Genomic DNA, 25,137 nt, shown 5'->3' with positions numbered 1-25,137 from the left:
TCTGTTCCCTAGCTACTGACTCCATTCCTCTCCCTCGTTACAGTCTGAGGCTGAACCAGATCATTCGCAACTTTGGTATCCTATTTGACCCCGAGATGAGCTGACGATCTAATATCCGCTCCATCACCAAGACTGCCTACTTCCGCCTCCGTAATACCGCCCATCTCTGCCCTTACCTTAGCTCATCTGCTGAAAACCTCATCCATGCCTTTGTTACTTCTAGACTCGACTATTCCAGTGCTCTCCTGGCCAGCCACCCTTTGTAAACTTGAGCTCATCCAAAACACTTCTGCCCATATCCTAAGTTGCACCAAGCCCTGTTCACTCATCACCCTGGCTCCTGGTCCAGCAATTTTAAAATTCTCTTGTTTTCAAATGCCTTCATGGCCTTGCCCCTCCCTCTCTCTGTATCCTCCTCCAGTCCAACAACCCTCTCTATGCTCCTCCAATTCTGGCCTCTTACGCACTCCGTTTTAAATGCTCCACCATTGGCGGCAGTGCTTTCAGCTGCCGAGGCGTTAAACTCTAGAATTCCCTCCCTGAACCTCTCCGCCTCTTTACCTCTCTCCTCCCTTTAAGACGCTTCTTATAACCTTGGTAATCTGTCCTAATACTTCTTTACGTGGCTCGGTAATATGTCTTTACTATACCGTATAAATGCACACGAGGCCCATACTTGAGAGAAGGTCTCTCTGTGACCAGTAACCTTTATTAGCCAGCACTGAAGTACAGAAGGTGGGTGGAGCGTCCCCTTTTATATCTGAAAGTCCAGGTTAGGATTGTCTCCCACAAATTCACCACCTGGTGGTCAATGTTCTCACAGTGCACAACTTAGGTCAGTTTATACATGGGTTACTATGACGGTTAAATACATGACATCACTTCCTTCCCCCCCCCAAAGTCTTATTGGGATCACAGGTTAAGTCTCTCTGGTGGTTTACGCTCCCTTGTAGAGCGCCTGAGTTGGCGCTCCGGTTGTTGGGCGCTGGCCTGAGTGTTTGCTGTTTGCGGTGCCTCAGGCCTGTCTGGACTGCCCACAGTGACTGGGCTCTCCTCCGCTTGGTTCCGGTGTTCGGTCAACTGTGGAGGAGTGAACTCTATATCGTGTTCTTCCTCTGCTTCTATGGTGTTGCTGAACCTCCTTTTTGTTTGATCCACGTGTTTGCAGCAGATTTGTCCATTGGTAAGTTTAACTACCAGAATCCTATTCCCCTCTTTGGCAATCACAGTGCCTATGAGCCATTTAGGCCCTGCAGCGTAGTTGAGGACAAAGACAGAGTCATTGACATCAATACATTGCGCCCTTGCATTCCCGTCGTGGTAGTCACATTGTGACTGGCGCCCGCTCTCAACAATTTCTTTCAGCGTGGGGTGTATAAGGGATAACCTGGTTTTGAGCGTCCTTTTCATTAGCAGCTCTGCGGGTGGGACCCCTGTGAGCGAGTGTGGTCGGGATCTATTGGCCAACAGGAGACGTGATAAGCGGCTTTGTAGGGAACCCCCTTGGATTTTGAGCATCCTGTTTGATTATCTGCACTGCTCGTTCCACCTGGACATTTGAGGCCGGCTTGAACGGTGCCGTTATGACATGATTGATTCCATTGCCTGCCATGAAGTCCTGGAATTCAATGCTTGTAAAGCACGGGCCATTGTCGCTGACCAAGACGTCCGGTAGACCATGGGCGGCGAACATTGCCCGTAGACTTTCTTCTGTGGCAGAGGATGTGCTTGAATTGAGAATGTCACACTCGATCCATTTGCAGTAGGCGTCTACTACAACCAAAAACATTTTTCCCATGAAAGGACCTGCGTAGTCCACATGGATGCGTGACCATGGCTTGGCGGGCCAGGACCAGGGGCTTAAGGGGGGCTTCCCTGGGCGCATTGCCCAGCTGGGCACGCGTGTTTCACCTGCGAACACAAAGTTCCAGGTCTGCATCTATCCCTGGCCACCAAACGTGTGACCTGGTAGTTGCCTTCATCATGACAGTGCCCGGGTGCTCATTGTGGAGTTCTCTGATGAACACCTCTCTGCCCATCTGGGGCATGACGACTCGGTTTCCCCATAGTAGGCAATCGGCCTGAATCGAGAGTTCATCCTTGTGCCTGTGAAATGGTTTGAATTCCTCAGGGCATGCCCCGTACGTGGCTGCCCAGTCCCTATTCAGGACATATTTCTTGACTAAAGACAGTAGCGGGTCTATATTTGTCCAGACTTTAATCGACGAGCTGTCACGGGTGAGCCTTCGCTTTCGAAAGCTTCAACAGCCATGACCATCTCAGCAGCATGCTCGGTTGCCCCCTCGGTGGTGGCTAGTGGGAGCCTGCTGAGTGCATCGGCGCAGTTTTCAGTGCCCGGTCTGTGCCGAATTGTATAGCTATAGGCGGCTAACGTGAGTGCCCACCTCTGTATGCGGGCCGATGCATTTGCATTTATGGCCTTGTTTTTGGCCAAAAGGGACGTTAGGACGTTACAGTATATACACATGCAAGCGCTTCCTTTTCTACCATCCCATAGCCCCGTTCTGCCTGGGACAGACTTCTGGAGGCATAAGCTACCGGCTGTAACTGACTCTTGTCATTCACATGCTGCAACACACACCCGACCCCATAGGACGACGCGTCGCACGTTAAAACAAGTTTCTTACATGGATCGTATAGCGTTAACAGATTGTTGGAACATAACAAATTTCGTGCTCTATCAAAAGCTCTTTCCTGGCTGTCCCCCCAGATCCATTCGCGACCTTTGCGTAGGAGCACGTGTAGCGGCTCTAACAGCGTGCTCAATTTGGGAAGAAAGTTACCAAAATAGTTCAGGAGCCCCAGGAACGAACGCAGCTCCGTCGTGTTACGGGGTCTGGGTGCTCTCTGGATCGCTTCTGTTTTGGGCGCAGTAGGTCTGATCCCGTGTGCTGCTACCCTCATCCCCAGGAATTTTACCTCTGGAGCTAGGAAGTAGCACTTCGCCTTTTTCAGTCGCAGACCTACCCGGTCCAGTCTGCGTAGCACCTCCTCCAGGTTGCGGAGGTGTTCTTCAGTATCACAACCCGTGATGAGGATGTCGTCTTGAAAAACCATTGTCCTTGGAATCGACTTGAGGAGGCTTTCCATATTTCGTTGAAAAATCGCGGCGGCCGAGCGAATCCCAAACGGACATCTGTTGTACACAAACAACCCCTTGTGTGTCGTGATGGTGGTCAGCTTCTTCGACTCACTCGTCAGCTTCTGGGTCATGTAAGCTGAAGTCAGGTCCAATTTTGAAAACCGTTTGCCACTGGATAGCGTGGCAAAGAGGTCCACCGCTCTCGGTAGCGGGTACTGGTCTTGGAGTGACACCCGATTGATGGTGGCTTTGTAATCACTACATATCCTGACCGACCTCTCCGCCTTGAGCACCGGCACAATCGGGCTCGCCCAGTCACTGAATTCCACTGGCGAGATGATGCCTTCCCTCAGCAGGTGGTCCAATTCGCCTTCTACCTTTTCCCGCATCACGTACGGCACCGTTCTGGCCTTGTGGTGTACTGCCATAGAAAATAGGTGCAGGAGTAGGCCATTCGGCCCTTCGAGCCTGCACCACCATTCAATAAGATTATGGCTGATCATTCAAACTCAGTACACCTTTCCTGCTTTCTCTCCATATCCCTTGATCCCTTCAGCCATAAGGGCCATATCTAACTCCTTCTTGAATATATCCAATGAACTGGCATCAACAACTCTCTGCGGCAGGGAATTCCACAGGTTAACAACTCTCTGAGTGAAGAAGTTTCTCCTCATATCAGTCCTAAATAGCCTACCCTAAGACTGTGTCCCCTGGTTCTGGACTTGCCCAACATCGGGAACATTCTACCTGCATCTAACCTGTCCCGTCCCGTCCCGTCAGAATCTTATATGTTTCTGAGATCCCCTCTCATCCTTCTAAACTCCCAGTTGATCCAGTCTCTCCTCATATGTCAGTCCTGCCATCTCGGGAATCAGTCTGGTGAACCTTCGCTGTACCCCCTCAATAGCAAGAATGTCCTTCCTCAGATTAGGAGACCAAAACTGAACACAATATTCCAGGTGAGGCCTCACCAAGGCCCTGTACAACTGCGGTAAGACCTCCCTGCTCCTATACTCAAATCCCCTAGCTATGAAGGCCAACATACCATTTGCCTTCTTCACCGCCTGCTGTACCTGTATGCCAACTTTCAATGACTGATGAACCATGACACCCAGGTCTCGTTGCACCTCCCCTTTTCCTAATCTGCCGCCATTCAGATAATATTCTGCCTTCATGTTTTTGCCCCCAAAGTGGATAACCTCACATTTATCCACATTATACTGCATCTGCCATACATTTGCCCACTCACCTAACCTGTCCAAGTCACCCTGCAGCCTCCTAGCATCCCCCTCACAGCTCACACCGCCACCCAGTTTAGTGTCATCTGCAAACTTGGAGATATTACACTCAATTCCTTCATCAAAATCATTAATGTATATTGTAAAGAGCTGAGGTCTCAGCACTGAGCCCTGCGGCACTGATGTGAGTGACAACGCTGACACACTGCTGTGTGTGTGCAGCTTAGACATCAATAGTGCCCATCACCTTGGTGCCAGTTAAAGTTTACATTGTATTTAACCCTTTCATGGTGAGGAATCACCAGTGTGTAACAGTCCAGCTATCTGAAACAATGCGCAACAAGGTTATATTCAATAACAAAAGTTTAATACCAACATTGGTCTGAAATCATAAGTATCACAGCCAATAACACTCAGCCCCTGCCCACACCCCACTTTTTCCACCATTGATATCAATCACATGTTCAACATGTCCAGCAATACAGAATACAAAGGCAAAGCAGGAGCGTGATCCCCAGCTCCCATACATTGCAACAAATTGCATACACCCAGATGGAGATATAACAGAGCCATCACCTGAGCACATGCACCTCACTTTCTTTCCCCCCTCTCCTCCCCATCTCTACCCCTTCCCCTCCTTGCTTGACGGCACCTGGCCAAGGAGCTCCTCAGGCAGTGCCTTATTGGGGGGGATGAAGGCAGATGCGGTGGTTGCACGGGTACGGGAGCAGGAGGTGCCGAGGGGGCAACATTCTCTGATGCAGAAGCAGGATCTTGGTCCTTGCTCTCATCTGTCGTTCGCAGTGGTGGTGTAGAACCTAGGGGTGGAGTGCCGCGCTCGGGGACCACTGGGAGGCCTGTGGCAGCAGTGTTCCTGGCTATCGCATCCAGGGACTCTGCCATGCGAGGGATGTACTCGGTCATGGTGGCCAGCTGTCGGGATATGCCCCCGAATGCTTCAATGAGCTGGTCACCAATGTCTACAGTCCTCCTGGACAACTGTACCATCTTTCCGCTGTCATGTCGCGCTCGTGGAACAGACCTGCCGCATCCACGAGGCCTCCGCGGGGTCGGTGCCGTCCTGGGGACAAATGGCGTGTCCTGTGGAGAGGTGCTTGGGGCCGGTACCTCCAGAGTGGAGGCGGGAATAACTGGAGAACCACTAGATGGCCTTGGGGTGGAATGGCTTATGGAGCATAGCGATGCAAGATCTTCGAAGTCCGTGCTCTCATCCATCGAGAACAAACCCAGCAGATTGACGGGCGAGAATCGGAGCTCCTCAGCGCCGACTCCTGTCCCGTGCCCCCACCTTCTGGCCTCTGTGGTCTTGCCTGCGGCCGCGCTGCTGGCTGAGCTGCAAAACACAAATGAGGTTATTAGAGGAGAAGGGGGTGCTAGGGTGACAAGGTGATTCCAGCACTACACACAGTATATGCACGACAAAAGCACCACCGTTATCAAAATCATCACAGACATCACATTTCATGACCATCAACACATTGTGCATTGCAATGATTCTCATTAGGCCAGCATCATTTCTATGACACTTTTAGAAATCATCTATCATATATGATTGTTCGGATATGAGTGGGTGTGGGTGGCATCTATAGACACAATGGTGTAAACTTTACTCACATGGCATCACTTCAGGGTCTGCAAATGCATCCGTGGCTGTCCGGGGGTGCTTCCCTATGATTGCGAGCACTTGCTCTTCCATCTCTGATGTCGCTAGGGACTGGTGGACCCCCACCCGTTCGCCTCTGCAAGGACCTCATCGTCGATAGTTTCTTCTGTAAAAGGTGACAGGACGATATGGCATGAGATCATTGCGTGATATCATTGTTAGGTACTGTCACAGAGACTGATACAACACATAACCGACAGATGTAATTATGATTATAATTATTCTTTACCTGAAGATGTACACCGTGACCGCAGGCTTTGAGTAAAACATTCCCGGTAAAAGTACAAGACCTCACATCTGCTGATAGTCACTCCTGACTGTTACAAATCAAATTATATAAATACATAAGTACATGTAAATAAATGTAATACTTACTCTTGCGGATCCCACAAGGTCGTTCCATCGTTTGTGGCATTGGTTGCCCTCATGCACCTTGTTGGTCGCCGATGAGACCACCTCTGCTATCTCGGTCCATATCCTCTGGTAGGCCATTGGGGTGGGCTTCCCATGCCCTCCGCGTGTCAAATCACCCCAGCATAACTCGACCTCCTGCAGAAGGGAGGCATTTGCCTCATTCGAGAACCTCCTGGCTGTTTTGCAGCCCCCAATGTGCTCCTCTCCCACCTCGCTGCTCTCTCCAGCATCAGTCTCCACAGCATGCTGTGATGCCTCCTCCTCGCTCTCCATCATAGGGCAAATTCGGTCAAATATGTGGCTGGTAACAGCTAATTTTTGTTTGGCTACTTGCTGTGAAGCTTTAAAGTCTCCCTCCTTCCTCCCAAAGCAGCCACACTACACCCAGCCATGTCTTCAGTCCCTCTGACCTCCCTCTCTCTCTGTCTCCTCCTGCGCATATCATGGTGACCCTCGACCTCCAGAATCGCGGGAATCGAGCGTTGCCATGCCGTTGCTAAGAATAGCCACACTTTACGGCAAAAGGTAAAAAAAAATTAACGCTACCGCCCATTTGATATTGCTCACGGTAACTCCCATTTTCAAAAATGTAAACTAGATGTTTTGAGTGGGCGAGAAGCAGGCGATCTGAAAACCCTTTTTTAACGCCCATGCCGGAAATAATGCCCATTTTTGGGCGATAAGCACAAAAGTGGGGGTTCTAGCCCGAGATCTTTGTGAACAGCTTTCTTCTGGGCCAGCGGCGAAAGCCTTTGCTTCGCCACTGGACCGTAATTTGTGTTCAATGTGTATTTCTAAATATTGTCTGATTTTACATAGAAACATAAAAAATAGGTGCAGGAGTAGGCCATTCGGCCCTTCGAGCCTGCACCACCATTCAATAAGATCATGGCTGATCATTCACCTCAGTACCCCTTTCCTGCTTTCTCTCCATACCCCTTGATCCCTTTAGCTGTAAGGGCCATATCTAACTCCCTCTTGAATATATCCAATGAATTGGCATCAACAATTCTTTGCGGTAGGGAATTCCACAGGTTAACAACTCTCTGAGTGAAGAAGTTTCTCCTCATCTCAGTCCTAAATGGCTTACTCCTTATCCTTAGACTGTGTCCTCTGGTTCTGGACTTCCCCAACATCGGGAACATTCTGCATCTAACCTGTCCAGTCCCGTCAGAATTTTATATGTTTCTATGAGATCCCCTCTCATCCTTCTAAACTCCAGTGAATACAGGCCCAGTTGATCCAGTCTTTCCTCATATGTCAGTCCTGCCATCCCGGGAATCAGTCTGGTGAATCTTTGCTGCACTCCCTCAACAGCAAGAATGTCCTTCCTCAGATTAGGAGACCAAAACTGAACACAATATTCCAGTTCAGGTGAGGCCTCATGAAGGCCCTGTACAACTGCAGTAAGGCCTCCCTGCTCCTATACTCAAATCCCCTAGCTATGAAGGCCAACATACCATTTGCCTTCTTCACCGCCTGCTGTACCTGCATGCCAACTTTCAATGACTGATGTACCATGATACCCAGGTCTCGTTGCACCTCCCCTTTTCCTAATCTGCCGCCATTCAGATAATATTCTGCCTTCATGTTTTTGCCCCCAAAATGGATAACCTCACATTTATCCACATTATACTGCATTTGCCATGCATTTTCTCACTCACCTAACCTGTCCAAGTCACCCTGCAGCCTCTTAGGGTCCTCCTCACAGCTCACACCGCCACCCAGTTTAGTGTCATCTGCAAACTTGGAGATATTACACTCAATTCTTTCATCTAAATCATTAATGTATATTGTAAATAGCTAGGGTCCCAGCACTGAGCCCTTCGGCACCCCACTCGTCACTGCCTGCCATTCTGAAAAGGACCCGTTTATCCCAACTCTCTGCTTCCTGTCTGCCAACCAGTTCTCTATCCATGTCAGTACGTTACCCCCAATACCATGTGCTTTAATTTTGCTCACCAATCTCTTGTGTGGGACCTTGTCAAAAGCCTTTTGAGAGTCCAAATACACCACATCCACTGGTTCTCCCTTGTCCACTCTACTAGTTACACTCAAAAAATTCCGGAAGATTTGTCAAGCATGATTTTCCTTTCGTAAATCCATGCTGACTTGGACTGATCCTGTCACTACTTTCCAAATGCGCTGCTATTATATTTTTAACAATTGATTCCAACATTTTCCCCACTACCGTATGTCAGACTAACCGTTCTATAATTACTTGTTTTCTCTCTCCCTCCTTTTTTAAAAAGTGGTGTTACATTAGCTACCCTCCAGTCCATAGGAACTGATCCAGAGTCATAGACTGTTGGAAAATGATCTCCAATGCATCTACTATTTATAGGACCACTTCCTTAAGTACTCTGGGATGCAGATTATCAGGCCCCGGAGATTTATCGGCCTTCAATCCCATCAATTTCCCTAACACAATTTCCTGCCTCATAAGGATTTCCTTCAGTTCCTCCTTCTCACTCGACCCTCGGTCCCCTAGTATTTCTGGAAGGTTATTTGAATCTTCCTTCGTGAAGACAGAACCAAAGTATTTGTCAAACTGGTCTACCATTTCTTTGTTCCCCGTTATAGATTCACCAGAATATGACTGCAAGGGACCTATGTTTGTCTTCACTAATCTTTTTCTCTTCATATATCCATAGAAGCTTTTGCAGTCAGTTTTTATGTTCCCGGCAAGCTTCCTCTCATACTCTTCTTTTCCCCCTCCTAATTAAACCCTTTGTCCTCCTTTGCTGAATTCTAAATTTCTCCCAGTCCTCAGGTTTGCTGCCTTTTCTAGCCAATTTACATGCGTCTTCCTTGGATTTAACACTATCCTTAATTTCCCTTGTTAGCCACGGTTGAGCCACCTTCCCAGTTTTATTTTTACTCCAGACAGGGATGTACAATTGTTGAAGTTCATCCATGTGATCTTTAAATGTTTGCCATTGCCTATCCACCGTCAACCCTTTAAGTATCATTTGCCAGTCTATTCTAGCCAATTCACGTCTCATACCATCGAAGTTACCTTTCCTTAAGTTCAGGACCCTAGTCTCTGAATTAACTGTGTTACTCTCCATCTTAATAAAGAATTCTACCATATTATGGTCACTCTTCCCCAAGGGGCCTCACACAACAAGATTGCTAATTAGTCCTTTCTCATTGCACATCACCCAGTCTGGGATGGCCAGCCCTCTAGTTGGTTCGACATGTTGATCTAGAAAACCATCTGTTTGTTTTCTAAGCATTTGTAGTCTTTCCTTTTAATTCTTGCTCCTGGTCAAGATCCATCGATTGCTATGGGAAGAAAGGGGATGGCAGTATTCTATTTGTGCTTTGAGTTAGAGGTGGTGACCAATGTCAGTCAGTGTGGGAACTTAAGGTGCGATCAGGATTGAGCTCAGTTGTGTTGCCCTCCATGATCAAATATTCTGCCAACACCTCCCTGTGTGGGGTGACAGTTGGGTGAGGAGCTGTTGGTACCAATTGAATAATTCTGCAGTGTGAATTGGAAAGAAAAGACTTGCATTTGTGTTGCACCTTTCATGACCACTGCACGTTCCAAAGCGCTTTACAGCCAATGAAGTACTCTCACGGCAGCCAATTTGTGCACAATGTGATAATGACCAGATGATCTGTTTGTGATGTTGATTGAGGGATAATAATTGGCCAGGACACTACGGATAACTCCCCTGCTCTTCTTCGAAATAGTGCCAATGGATCTTTTATGTCCACCAGAGAGGGCAGATCAGGCCTCGGTAAAATTGCAAGGCAAACAGGGTGGCGGGAGTAGGTTGGGATCAGTGAGAGCCAATCCCCTTATCCCAGTTGTTGATTCCAGCGCCCCGCCCCTTGTAAACAGGACCGGTGCGCATGTGTCGACTGGAACAAAAAGTTCTAATTGCGGTGACGTCGCCCGCTCGCGAGACGAAAGGGGGCGGAGTTGGGGGATTAGGGTCCTAACACTAGCTGTGGCTCATCCTTTCCGTCCACCGGATCTCACTTTTACTGCTACCTTACACATTTCGAAGAGAAAGAATAAAGATAGCGCCGCCGCGTTTTACTAATTCAATGTTTGTTTAAAAAAAGTAATAGCATAATGGAAGCGCCGAACTTTTTAAATGAACCTTCTCGAGCAGGGGTCCAAGTCAGCAGTCGCATACTCGCGTGATCTAATACGACGTCTGCCGTTTCTATGGAGATCGGGGTTCCGCCCGTCAGTTGATTGGATGATTTGGGGGCTCGAGGCTTCGCGTGTGCGGCCGCGTCACAGCCTGGGCGGCCGTTAAACTGCCAGAGGTGGAGCGGCGCCGGAGACAGACCGACTCCGACACATACACAGCGTTGCCGGGGAGTGGGACCTTCTGGGAGCGCTGCTGGGTGAGCCTGGCTTCTGCACACCAGCAGCTCTTACTTCCAGCCCATCCCGCTACCAGCCATCTTCCGGCGGGTCTTGTGATGGCGGAATCCAGTCGGCCCTGAGAGCCGGCTCCTTTCCCCCATCTCCCGATAGCCGCGACATGCCTCCGTGTGACCCGCTCCGCGGGCTGTTGCTACCGCTGCGGCGCTGCTGCTGAGACTGCGCTTCAGCCGCTCACCCCACGCCACACCAGGACCAAGACCGTAAGTGCTTACTCGTTACTCCGGGCCGCGTCTCCCGTTACCATCCGCTGCCGAGTGGGCCAGTGCTGCCACTGCTGCTCCGTGCGGCTCCTGATTTACCAGACCTGCTTGGAGAGAGGCAGGGCATGTTGTTTGCTTCTTTTGGAAGGAAGGATTTAGTGTGTCTTTATATTTTTTTCTTAACAGGTGGAGGAATCTTAAAGCCTGTTGTGTGTTTCCTTCTGGAGAAGCTGCAGCAGTAACGCAGCTATTATGGCTTCACATGAACATAACGTTCCTGGTAATTTGGGCCCGTTTCTGTTCTGCTTTGTTCCCACCCTCCTTTTTTTGTAGTGCTTTTAAAGGCAAAAGAAACCCGGCCGATTTTCATGTAGTCGCCATCGCGGATTGTTCGCGTTTTAAGGCTGAGTTGCTAATGCAATATAGTTTCTAACGTGCATTCATTTTAATTGTCCAAATTATTTTCAGCAGTGCAACTTCAAATTTGATTTAATTGCAATTGAGCATGGTTTTATTTATCGATGATTTGACCTAACTGATGGATATTTATTGATGCTACAATTAATGCAAATTATATAATCCAATAGATCACTGCCATTGACACTTGTACACAAGTAAAATTAAATGTACTGTCCATGTATGTTTCAGCCATCGAACATTCTTCGAGTCTACTAGAAAAGATGTCCCTACCAATAGGGGTACACCGTAGGGCTTTCAGTTATGATGATGCCCTGGAAGATTTCACGCCAATGACGCCTCCACCTTCTGATATGGGAAGCAATATATTGTGGAAACCCGTTATCCCAGAGCGGAAATACCAACAATTGTCTATGGTATACTTTTATTTATAAGCAATGAGTGAATTACAGTAACATTTATATGTCCCCACTTCAATAAAATATTAAATTTGCAGTTGCTCAGTGTGGTTTGAATGCTGGAACCTGCTGTGCATATTTGTTCTCCATCTTTTTATTATCTTGACTTTTTTCAATTTTCATCGGGTGTTATGTTCATGACACCCATTTAAGATTGCTGATTATGAACAGCAGATAGGTACTCATCAAAATTATTTTTTCTACAAATTACACTTTCAGTCACTTTTGTTCCAAGTATTTAATATTTGGCATGAGTTTCTTTGTGTATTCTGCTGGGGAATGTCTTAAGACTTGCAGTGTTTACTCAGCAAACAACAAAGCAAAGTCTGCTTAAAAACAATCGATACCAATTGCAGCAGCAAACAATTCTGTGTATAAAAGCTGGATGATTTCTTCAGCAGAATGATAGTTACATCGTAGTCACTTGCAGCAGTGCAAGATGTGATTGATGTGGGAATTGCCCCATCATCTCCATTCTGGCCAGAGTAGTGGTGTGTTGCTATATGTAGTCAATTATCAGCCGATTATACATAAATTTTGCATGGTAGGCAGCATTACAAATCAATATCTTTCTGGAGCCATTTTTCAGATCGCTGTTAAAGAAACCACCTCTGATTCTGACTCTGGCTTCTGCCTTTTCCATGTTATACCAGTAAGTGGTTTCTTTAATAGTGGCCTGAAAAATGGCTCCAGAAAGATCTTTTATTGCAGTGCTGCCTACCAAGCACAATTATGTATACTGGCTAACAATTTGATCATGATCAACATACTCTTGACAGTGAAAGTTTCTAGTGCATGCATCCATTCTGTAGAGCATCGTGCACTGCTGCTAACTTGAGGTTACTTCATTGGCTGTATAGCACTATGGGATTTCCTGAAATTGTGACAGTTGATATATAAATGCAAATCTTTTTTAGGTAGAACATTTTTACAAATGCTATGCTCATTTCATAGAATTGGTACTTCAGTGATGTTCAGAACAAGTGATCTGAAGGGTTGTAAAAGGAGGGTGATTTGGGGGCACATCATTCTACTTCAGATGCTAACTGATGAATCAATCATGCAAAATCATATACCAACCAGATATAGTTTTAGAATTGAGCTATACCTACCGTTTATATAACATAAGCGCTGATAGTGTTGTAAAAAAATTGCACAAATATCTGTAGCTACAGACTTTCAGCAAAATAATTCTGAGAAATGTTTCACTTCTTCATGGTCTTTTACTCTAGGTGGAAGATGGAGAACATTGTGCTTCTTCGATTATAGGTCCATCAACTCAGAGCCTGAGCAAAGTCCATGTTGTGAAAGCCAAAGCAACTTCTGTCATCATGAACTCACTTATGACGAGTAAGAAAGCCCATTGCTGACTGAATAATGATACATCTTAATTGTTGTAGTAAAGATCTTAAAGGACATTGTCTCAAGATGCAACTTAAAACATCTACACCAGTGGAATAATTCAAGTCTTAACTTCACTAGTGCATCTAAATTCCCTCCTTCCAAACACCCTGGACCTCTAACAATCATTTTACATCAGACTGTGACCCTTACTAGGTTCAGATTGCTGACCCCAATCAGATTTGGATGACCATTGTGCCAACCAGCTTGGATTGTGCTTCTGACGTCTCCTCTGTTTCTTGGACTCTGGAGTAGCATTATATTCTCCAAAGTTGACTTCCTGGAGATTTTCTCTCTTATTTCCCCCCCCCCCCCCCCCCCCCCACCCCCCCTCCCTCAAGAACATTTTGCCCTTTATCATCCTGCCCACCTCTTTCAAAATTCTCCATCTATTGATTTTAAGTTCCTAGGTGCTTGCCTCACTGATTTTGTTTTACCCTCTGTCCCTACACTGAGCAACTTCTTGTCCTTGATGATTTCAACCTCCATTCTAACTCGCTCTTCCCTACCACTAATTTCCTTGCACATTTGCTTCCATCAACCTCGCCCTCTATCAATTTCTTCCTCCATGTACATGGCCACCATTATTACATAGGCTTCAAGACTTCTATCACTGGGCGCTCTGAGATAGCTCAAATCTCCTCCAGTTTCACTTGCTGTCTGGTGAGGGTGGGTTGGGACCCCTCTCTCCATCTCTTTTTTTTTTTTTTTTTTAAGGCCTTCTCAAACCCCATCCTTCATCCTCTCTGACCTGCCATCTGTAATGGCATTGATGCCCTTCATAACTGCTTCACTTTCACCTTTTTAATGGCCTTGGCCCCATCACCTGTCACTCCACCAGGGTGACAGCTACCTCCATAGCCGCAATTCCAGACCTCATAGGCTCAAATGTACCTGGCTTTTGAATAGCCTCTTGGTTCACAGCCAGATCCGGCTTGGTTTATTGTTGCTTGCTTTTCCTGGCTAAATCCAACATTAACAACTTGCATTTAAATAGGGCCTTTAACGTAGTAAAACCTCCAAATTCGCTTCACAGGAGCATTATCAAACACCGAGCCACATGAGATATTGGGATAGGGAACCAAAAGCTTGGTTGAGGAGGGGAGAAAGGTAGAGGTTTTGGGATGGAATTCAAGAGCTTGGGTATTTGGGAAAACACGGATTTAATTTTAAAATTGAAGTGTTACTGGACCGGGAGCCAATGTAGGTCAGGGGTGATGGGTGAATGGGACTTGGTGCGAGTTAGGATACGGGCATCAAGAGTTTTGGATGAACTCAAGTTTAGAGGGTGCAAGATGGGAGGCCAGCCAGGAGAGCTTTGAAATAATTAAGAAAGGCATGGATGAGGGTTTCAGCAGCAGATGAGCTGAGGCAGGGGCAGAGATGGGCGGTTACGGAGGTGGTCTTGGTGATGGAGCAGATATTGGGTTATTAGTTCATCTCGGGGCCAAATAGGACATCAAGAATGCGAACAGTCTGGTTCAGTCTCAAACAGTGACAAGGGAGAGGGATGGAGTCGGTGTTTAGGTAACAGAATTTGTGACGGGGACCAAAGGCAATGGCTTCGGTCTTCCCAATAGTTAGTTGATGGAAATTTCTGCTCGTCCAGCACTGGATGTCGGACAAGGAGCGTTACAAATCAGACAGTAGAGGCGTTGAGAGGTGATGGTGAGGTAGAGCTGGATGTTGTCAGTGTACATGTGGTACCTGACAACACCCATTTTCATATAATGTTGCCAGGGGCCAGCATGTAGTTGAGAAATGGGAGGGGGCCAAGGATGATAACTGGCCAGGAAGAGAAACCGCTGCAGGTAATTCTCCGGCTATGCCTGAATAGTTAGGAATGGAATCAAGCAAGGACATTCCTTTACCTAGCTGGAAAATGGAGGAGAGGCAACGGAATAGGATGGTATGGTCAACCATGGAGAGTAGAAGAAACTCCAAATTCCTGCATTACTAACTGTCTCTCTTGTCCTGCGTCCTCATCTACTTCTTTCATCCTCCTTTTTTTTTAAAGAAAATACAAAGAACTTATGATTTTCTTGAGATCCACTGCAGCATCTCCTCCATTGCCTTCTACCTATGCCATGACTTGTCTGTGAAGGTCATCACCTGCTCCCTTGAATCATTTCCACCCCCAGCTTCTGACCAAAACGTTTGCTTCAGCTTATTGCTTGCTGACATAAAACTACTTCCTTCATAGAATGGTTACACCTAAGGCGGCGGCCATTTGGACTGCTGAACCCGTGCTGGCTCTCTCCAAGAGCACTTCAGTTAGTTCCACTCCCCCACACTTTCCCTGTAGCCCTGCAATTTTTTTTCCTTCAGGTACTTATCCAATTCCCTTTTCAAAGCCACGATTGAATCTGACTCCACCACCACTCTCAGGCATTGCATTCCAGATCCTAACCACTCACTTTATAAAAAAAAAAGTTTCTCTTCACGTTGCCTTTGGTTCTTCTGCCAATCTGTGTCCTCTGGTTCTTGACCCTTCTGCCAATGGGAACAGTTTCTCTCTATCTACTCTGTCTATACCTCATGGTTTTGAACACCTCTATCAAATTTCCTCTCAATCTTCTCTGTTCTAAGGAGAACAACCCCAACTTCTCCAGTCTATCCACATAACTGAAGTCCCTCAAACCCTGCAACCATTTTTGTAAATCATTTCTGCACCCTCTCCAAGGCTTTCACATCCTTCCTAAAGTGTGCTGCCCAGAATTGAACAGAATACTCCAGTTGAGGTCAGACCAGTGTTTTATACAGGTTTATTATAACCTTGTTCTTGTACTCTATGCCTCTATTTATGAAGCGCAGGATCCAGTCTGCTTTTTTAAACGCTATCTCACCCTGCCACTTTCAATGATTTGTGCACATGTACCCCCAGGTGTCTTTGTTCATGCATACTCTTTAGAACTGTACCCTTAGTTTATATTGCGCCTCCTCGTTCTTCCTACCAAAATGTATCACTTTGCAGCTTTGAGTTAAATTTCATCTGCCACGTGTCCGCCCATTCCACCAGCCTGCTTATGTCCACTTGAAGTCTATCACTGTTCACTATATACTTCCAAGTTTTATCATGTGCAAATTTTGAAATTGTGCCCTGTATACCCCAAGTCCAAGTCATGATATATCAAGAAAAGCAATGATCCTAGTACCGACTCCTGTGTACCTTCCTCCAGTCCGAAAAACAACTGTTGACCACTATTGTTTCCTGTCACCTAGCCAATTTCGTCTGCCACATTCCCTTTTTATTTATGGGCTTCAACTTTCCTGGCAAGCCTATTGTGTGGCACTTTATTAAATGCCTTTTGGAAGTCCATGTGCACCACATCAACTGCATTGCGCTCCTCAATCCTCTGTTACCTCTTCAAAAACTGCCATCACCACTTCCTCAAAAAATATATTAATTCGTTCCACTCTTTCCAGCTATCACTGTCGTATCTTCCCTTTGTCTTCAAAGTTCTAGAATATTTCAATGTCTTGCAATTACAGGCCCATCTTTCACACCACACCCTGTTTGGGACACTTGAAACTGGCCCACCCACATGAGATTGTACTGGTCAAAGTTACAAATGGCATCTTTTGTAACTTAAGGAGGTCACTGTCTTTCCTCGTACTTCTAACCTCTTGGCTTCCATTGACGATGTTGATCATTCTATCCTTCTCCAGTGTGTCTGCTTGGCAATCTCTTTTTGTGGCACTCCCCTCTACTTGTTACATTTCGATTTGTCCAACAATATCTTAATGGTTTCTCCTCCCATGAACATATAGTCATCACTGATTTATCCTGGACTCCATCCATAATCATCATCTCTTCACTGTATACTGCCCTTTGGTGACCACACCTAGAAGCACAGGATCCGATTCAATATAGAATCATACATCACAGAAGGAGGCCATCCGGCCTATCATGCCTGTGCCGGCTCTATGAAAGAGCTATCCAATTAGTCCTAAACCCACTTTTTCTCCGTAGCCTTACAAATTAAGTGACCGCTACTATCAGGACGTTCAAGGCCATTCCTAGAAACCTCTACGAGTGTCCTCTGCAGCAGTGGTCACTGGATGGTGATGAAAAGCAGGAATCCCAGGGCTGATATTTACTTTCCTTGGCCCAGGGGCGGGGCCTTCCTCACTGACAGCTCAGACTGTGATCGGTGAACTCGACACAGAAGGGTCAAACCCGGAGCCCCTTGGTCTGAGCGGCTCAGTTGGCTCGCCATTGTTACAATCTGGCTCGCTTTTTACAAAATATATACATTTATTCACACGATCCAACAATTAACATTTAAGTATTTTTGGTGTAAACTAAAACTGGGATTTAAATATGTACGCCGACGGCTCCCAGCTTTGCATTTCTGCCTCGTTCTTTGATTCTGTTGCTTGACTTCCCAACTGCCTGTCTTCGATTAAATCTTCGATAAATCAAAATTTCCTCCAGCTTAACTTAAGCAAAATTAAAACCATCCTTTCTAGCTCATACATCTTTTTGTTTGTAGTCCATCAGCCTGCTCAACTGCTCAAGTCTGTTGGAGTGGTGCTTGATCCAGAGCTATGTTTCATTCCCAATGCAAGCTCTCTCCTTGAACAATTATTGTCTGCTTCCACCTCTTGCTCACTGTCAAGATTTTAATGTACCTTTCTCACCTCAAGACTGGGTTTTCTCTAATGCTTTCCTAGTTGGCATTTCCTGTTCCCCCATTTCCATTCTGCAATTCATTCAGAATTCTACTGATTGTATCCACTGAAAGACCTGCATTTCATTGGATCACTGTACCCCTATGTAGGAACTTCAAGATTTGTATCTTTGGCTTCTAATACTTCCACTTCCTTGCCCCTCTCTAACTCCATAGCCTCTTTAACCCTAAAATCACTGTTTGAACCTTGTACCTCTCTGAATTAGGTCTATTCTTGTTCCCTATAGCCTCCACTCACTATCTTTCAACTACTGTGCTGTTCCCTTCTGGGACTCCCTCCTGAAATCCTTCTGTTTTGCCTCTTCTAATCTGCTTTCAAAAGCTTCCTGAAGAATTTTGATTCTCGACCACTGTTTTGACCCTACCCCAACTCCATTCTACATGTTTTACCCTTCTGCTCTGTCCATTTTTTTTCACCGTTCCATAAAGTGCTCTTGAGATCTCATTCCAACTCGAGTGCTATATAAATGAAAATTATAGTTAAATAATTTTGGTATATGGCAAGATAAATTTGAATTAAATACATCAGCTTTGGTTTTAAGTGCTTGTCTGTAATGCACATTGACCATTACCATTTCCTCTTGTACATAGTCAAAGTATTAATGTTTCCTCTTGGTTTTTAAATTGTTTTGTTTTACATTTTAATTACCAGAGCAGACACAGGAAAGCATACAGCGGTTTGAGAAGCAGGCTGGTCTGACAGATGCTGGTTACCAACCACACAAGGGCCTAGTTGCAGAAGAGGCCAGTTATCACCGTGTGGGGGAAGCATTACAGGTGAGAAGGGAGCACTTTTCCATTTATGCATCAAATGTCAGTGTGCACCATCAGCTTCAAGTATGACAATGGCCCAGAATTTATGGTTGTCCTGATAATGAAACTGGCAGCATTTGCTGTCATTACCCTAGCTATTTTTATCCTCTTTCCAACCCCCCCAGCTCAAGATCCACTCCCTTACTACAATCTGTTAACCAGGAATGGGCCATAAAACTTTCTAGGCTGAGTCAGTTGCACACCGTCTTTATTAAAACCGAGCTTTGTGTCTAAATAGATAGGGATAGAATTTGCATAAAACCTGCCGGATTGCTGCCCAAAAGATCGCTACGGTTCTTAAATTAACGCTGACGCAAAATTACACAAAAAAGGGAAAAAAATACCACCCGGCGCGAAAATGGATCATTGCAGTTAAACGCGATCCTAGGAAAATTGGGCACTTAATCAAAATGGGCAGTAATTACTCAAATTTAGACACGGGATGCAGTTGGGCCTAGGGAGGGGGGAAAACACTTTTTTTCCCAAGAAACACAAAATAAAAGAATCAGAAAACATTCTCAAGATCTCTTTTAACTTAATCGCTGTAAAAGAATTTTAAAAGAATTCTTAAAAAAATATTTTAACTTGCCGCCTTTGCAGGGCTACTTACCTACCGGCCAGCTCTGGCTGCTTTTCATGGGTGTTTTTTCCGATCTTGCCTACGGGTCACTGCTGAGCCCAAACTTGGGCGGTAGTGTTTTTTTCGGCAGTCCACTCCCCAGTGATGTTTTGAAACTGCTGGCAGAACTCTTTGTGACATGGAGTGGAAATTTTCGCTGGGTAGTTTTCTGCCGAAAACTAGCAGTACCACTGGAAATGGAATGGAAATTCTAGCCCATAGTCCTTAAAATTGTATCTGCCCATTGGCTGTCGCTTTAGTATTTGTTTGCAATTTTTTTTTAAACAGAAATTCAAGGTACCGAGTATGGATCTAAATAAAGAAGATAAGCAGATATCCTCATCAACGCACTCAACTCCCTCCGGGACTCCACAGGCTTCACCAATGCCAAATCGCAGGTATAGAAATAGTTGTAGAAACTGAATATCTGTTCGGTTAGCTTCAATTACTACAGCTATTATCAACTAGTAATTTCACTTTTTATATTAAAAATCCAAAATAATGGAAATCATTCTAAGGTTTATACCTTGGATGACTCCAGGGTGGTGACTAAATGTGTACAAGATAGTAAATACAGTAGTTCCCCAACTTTTGGAACAAACTAACTTGAGCAGTTTCGTCTCTACTAAAGATGGGTAAGAACTACTGACAGTGACAAAGAAATCTGATCAAGGCATGAAAGGTACACCGACAGAGATGCATGAAAGGAGGGTAGCAATTTAAAATTGTTAGAGGATGTTTTTTAAAAAAACATTTTGCTAAGGGGATCCTGAGACTGGTGCTGTTGTCCAACACGAGCGATGAACAGTAATCAATTGGACAAGAAGTGAACACGGCAGAAGATATATCCATGTAATCCAAGTAGGATCAGTAGCTACATTTTCCAAAATTAATTGTCTTGCAATATCGGCCTCCTACTGAGGTCCCCACGGTCACAGAAGTCAGTCTTCAGCCAATTTGATTCACTCTACATGATATCCAGAAGCGGCTGAGTGCACTGGATACAGCAAAGAATATAGGACCAGACAACATCCCGGCTGTTGTGCTCCAGAACTAGCCATGCCTCTAGCCAAGCTGTTCCAGTACAGCTACAACACTGGCATCTACCCTACAATGTGGAAAACTGCCCAGGCACGTTCTGTCCACAAAAAGCAGGACAAATCCAATTACTGCCCCATCAATCTACTTTCAATCGTCAGCAAAGTGATGGAAGGTGTCGTCGACCATGCTATCAAGTGGCAATTACTCGCCAAAAACCTGTTCACCGATTGTTCATTTGGGTTCTGACAGGATCACTCGGCTCCAGGCCTCCTTACAGTCTTGGTCCAAACAGTGGACAAAGGATCTGAAGGAAGTGAATGTCTGCTGTTGACATCAAGGCAACATTTGACTGAGTGTGGCATTAAGGAGCCCTAGTAAAACTGAAAATGGGAATCGGGGAAAACTCTTCCCAGGCTTAGTCATACATAGCACAAAGGAAGATGGTTGTGGTTGTTGGTCAATCTGTATGCGTAGCAGATCACATCTGATGGTTGTTACACTCATTCGATGTGTCCCCATTCATCTGCCTACCTTTTCATTCCTTGATTTGGTTTTCTTTGTCACTCAATGGCATTAGTTCTTGCCCATCTTTAGTACAGGTGAAACAAGTTGGTATCAGTTATGAAAGAAGGTGGCTATGGCATTTAATATATTGTATAGCAATTTGTCATACAACCATCTTAAGTGTGATTGTTCTTGATGCCATAGTGAAATCATAAAATTTGTATTTTTAATGTTTAGTTTACTGAATACCCAATGGTTGTGGGTGAAAAATCTATTGTAAATGAGCTGGAGTTTATTTTGTGGTTGTAAATTCCTCCAAGGTTCACAAACTTTTTAACAAATTTTGTAAATTTTTGTGATTTAATGTATCTGTGAATATTTTAGCATTTATAGATATTTACTGTACCTGGATATGGTTACTAAACATTTGATGTCGTATATATTTTAATTAAGTTAATGCTGTCTTATGATTGAAGGAAAGGAATATTTTTATTGCTTTTCTGATGCTGGTTTCAGATCTTTGTTTGGCCAGGGAGCATCTTCTGATCTGAGTAGTAAAAGTCTAGAAGGTGATTCCACTACATTTGTTGGTGAAGCAACTGCAGCTGAAAAATGGAGGCCTTTCATGCGTACACAGAATTACAGAGCAACTGAACCAGGTAGGAAGATTAATAAAATCTATTTGAATTTGTTCAGCACCAACTAAATCATCATCTCCCAATTCTTATCTTGAAGAAAACAACAAACATGAAATTACTGTTGCCTTCATTGAACCAACAAGCCTATTCAGCACTTTCAGGTGCCTTTTGTACCCAAGCCATTTCCTTTATCAGTACACTTCATTATTTCCTCAAATAAATGTATTAAATTCCATTAAATTTGTCAAACATGACATACCTTGTGTAAGTCTATACTGGCCATCCTTGTCTTTCTGGATGAGTATTTGTTTTACCCTGTAATACGAATGTTGAAACTTTTTGTAATATGACTGTTGGAAATTTACTTATTAATTATAAGTTGGTCTATAGTTACCAGATGTAACCCCACTTTTTTTAAACCCCCCTTTTTCATAAAAGCTTTTGAACAGAGGTATTACATTGGCAACCATTCAGGCCTCGATGTACTCCATATCTGTGGACCAATAAGATTTCTGGTCAGAGCCTCTAATTCTCCTCCATTACTTCAACATTCTATGATGCATTTGGTCATGTTTTGGTTCCTTTTTTATCTTTGAATTACACCAATTTCTTAAGTACTGTTTCCTTATCTAGTTATCCTGTCTAGTTGCTCCACCACCTGTTCTTGTATCTTTTTAAACTCCCAGAACTACACTCTTCTGTGAAAGTACTCATATATCTCTACTCGTCCTTCATTCACCAAAAGATTTCCTTATTTTCCAATTGGCCCTACCCTTTCTTAATTCTCTCACTTTTTAATGCGTTTATAATAGCTTCCTCATTTCACTTTGTTACCTATCTGTCTTCTAACCCTCTGTCATTTTAATTTGCATCTTGTTACTTGGCAAAAAGGGTATGAAAGTTGCACAAAATGACATTCAACAAACTTAAATCTTTTTAGTTTTATGCAAAAATGTTTTGTCACATTGAACACATTAAATGAAGAACTATCTGGGCAGCATATCTGATTCCTCAGTGGAGCAGACCCTCATCATGAGTTCTACATAAGTTCCTAGGCTACCTTTTTGAAAACCTGGCACTTGTTTATTATTGAAGAGATACAGATTTTTGTGTTCTCATTGCTGTGTCCTCCACTGAGGAAATCCAACCCAGAATACCTCTGTGCAAGTCGCTGTTGGCTGGTTATAGAGCAACATTGGTAAAGACGTGAAAACCGTTCACTTATCCATCCCTTTGCTAGGAAATTGCAAATAATGCTGTGGAAAAGGGGACAAAATGGAAAATTACTTTCAACTAAACCAGTTCAATCAAAAATTCTCTCCCTTTTTCAATTTTTCTGAATAAATTAGTACTTCAAACCTCCCAACAAAGTGAGGAATGCATTTTTATACTAAGTTTTATAGCTTTTAATGTCTATATATGTAAGTTTTAATTACTGGCTATTTGAAGTTTACCCTGCATCTGTTAAATTCATTTCTTTAAGAATAAATTTCTGGCATGCTAACAACAAATGAATTATTTTTCTGCAGGTGGTTTTGCTATTCAGAATTACAAAGGTATGCAAAAACCCTCACCTATGGACATCATGCGTACTCAGGGCACTGCTGCTAAGATGGCAGAAGATCAAGCAAACTTGAAACCACCCAAAATGGAGTTAACTTTGCTAGAAAGACAAAAAAAGTCTCCTGTTCGTATTCACCATGTAGAGCCCAGAGATCTAAACGTTTTTGCTCCTACAGGATTTTAATATAATTATACCATACTTAAGTAGCGTCGGCTGTGTGCACCCCTGCTCGAGTAAATTGCAACATTAACTCACTCCTATGAGATCTTCATTTAGTTGTATCTGACTACACTTACACTTGTAGAGATTTTATTTTTAAATTGGAGATGTGGAGAATGGAAAGAAGATAAATTTGAATTTGTTTGTAGAATCCGAACCAGAATGAAGAATTTAAACCCGCATAATGCTTATTTGCACCAAAAAGGATGTGTTGAAAATATTTCTTTAGTCTTTTATCATCTTCCCCACCCTGACTTTAAAAAAAGCCTGCAGCTAAGTTGGAATATTGGAGCCTCAGTGTTGATGTACAATGCATGCTGAGGTTTCTGGTTGGAATCTTAACTAACCAACAAGTTAGTTTCACGTAGCCTTGTTGTAAAATGTGAATGATAACAAGGTGTTGCAGAATAATGTACTTTAGTTTGTGTGAGGTTAAAAGAGAGGCTCATAGGATAACCGCATAGAACTAGTGAGCTACCTGTATTCGTCTATTTGTGGTATTGTCTAATATGTTAAATAAACTATTTCTGGCTACTCTTTCTATTTTCTTTTTTGAAACAGTAATTTGTTATATATTCTGTTAACCATATTTATAATGGCTGGATAAATTAAGGTTGCTGACCAAAGATGTACAGTGGCCAAACTTTATTAAAGCTTTTTAAAATTTGAACTAGAATTGTTGATTGCAAATAGATTATTTTTTTTAAATAACCATTTTGAAATGTATACGTTTGTGGTAGAAACTGATAGAATGTTCTTTGTGTCCAAATGTTTGATGGTTTCTAACCTTATTTTTCATGAGACTGATGTGCTCCTTTCAGGGGTTGATCAGATTGACATTTGAACTCTCGACAACAAGAACACTTGGTACCAAGAACACTTTGTAACTAAGTAATTGGAACTTCTAAAATTGCCGTAAGAATGTTTCTATTTAAGTATTTCCACCAGGTATTAACTAATTTATGGCTGTCTTAATGAATATCTTATTACTTTTATGTAGTTTTTTTTTAAACAAGTAAAACTGCCCACACTGGGCTGTTAAAAAAAATTTGTAGCCTGGATTTTCTAGTCCTTTGAAATAAGTGGACTACTGTCAATATTAAAATGCCAATTGAATAATTTATGCTTATTGAATCATAATTGTTTCCTTATTAAGAATATAAATAGAAGCAGGAGGAGGCCATTGACTGAATCACAAAGTTAATATGCAGGTACAGCAAGCAATTAAGATCATAGCTGAAATACCCTCAACTCCACTATCCCCATATCCCTTGATTCCCTTAATATCCAAAAATCTATCGATCTCTGTCTTGAATGTACTCAACGACTGAGCATCCCCAGAGAATTCCAAAAATTCACCACCCTGAGTGAAGAAATTTCTCCTCTGTCGTAAATGACCGACCCTTCATTCTGAGACTGTGACCCCTGGTTCTAGACTCCCCAGCCAGGGGAAATATCCTCCCTGCATCTACCCTGTCAAGCTCTAAGAATCAGTCTGGTGAACCTTTGTTGCACTCTCCCTAAAGCATGTATATCCTTTCTTGAGATTTGGAAATATTGGTGTTCAGAGGGACCTGGGGTGTCCTTGTACATGAATCACTGAAAGTTAACATGCAGGTACAGCATACAATTAAGAAAGCAAATGGTATGTTGGCTTTTATTACAAGCGGATTTGAGTCGAAGAGTAAGGATGTCTTACTGCAATTACGTAGGGGC

At 44.1% G+C, this 25,137-nt stretch overlaps 1 protein-coding gene across 2 annotated transcripts; it reads left to right on the top strand.

Moving 5' to 3' along the window:
- Positions 1–10,419: 10,419 nt before the first annotated feature.
- kiaa1191 (KIAA1191 ortholog) lies at positions 10,420–23,960 on the top strand. 2 transcript variants are annotated; one of them, XM_070878470.1, is made up of 8 exons: positions 10,420–11,053; positions 11,240–11,333; positions 11,702–11,886; positions 13,161–13,278; positions 18,676–18,800; positions 19,744–19,853; positions 21,517–21,659; positions 23,168–23,960. In XM_070878470.1, exons 2-8 carry the CDS (start codon positions 11,306–11,308, stop codon positions 23,383–23,385), a joined length of 927 nt encoding a protein of 308 aa, XP_070734571.1. In that variant the 5' UTR covers positions 10,420–11,053; positions 11,240–11,305; the 3' UTR covers positions 23,386–23,960. The 2 variants fall into 2 exon arrangements, with proteins under 2 accessions (XP_070734571.1, XP_070734572.1); XM_070878471.1 differs by lacking the exon at positions 11,240–11,333.
- The last annotated feature ends 1,177 nt before the right edge of the window (positions 23,961–25,137 follow it).

This window comes from Pristiophorus japonicus, chromosome 4 (assembly GCF_044704955.1).
Source record: "Pristiophorus japonicus isolate sPriJap1 chromosome 4, sPriJap1.hap1, whole genome shotgun sequence".
In the NCBI taxonomy this organism is placed as follows: domain Eukaryota; kingdom Metazoa; phylum Chordata; class Chondrichthyes; family Pristiophoridae; genus Pristiophorus; species Pristiophorus japonicus.
This window is presented reverse-complemented; position numbering and strand designations above follow the sequence as displayed.

Coding starts and splice junctions, on each gene's coding strand:
- kiaa1191 (XM_070878470.1), top strand. CDS start 11,306: ATGGCTTCACATGAACATAACGTTCCTG. Junction 11,887..13,160: donor AATACCAACAATTGTCTATG/GTATACTTTTAT, acceptor CTTTTACTCTAG/GTGGAAGATGGAGAACATTG. Junction 19,854..21,516: donor TCACCAATGCCAAATCGCAG/GTATAGAAATAG, acceptor TGCTGGTTTCAG/ATCTTTGTTTGGCCAGGGAG.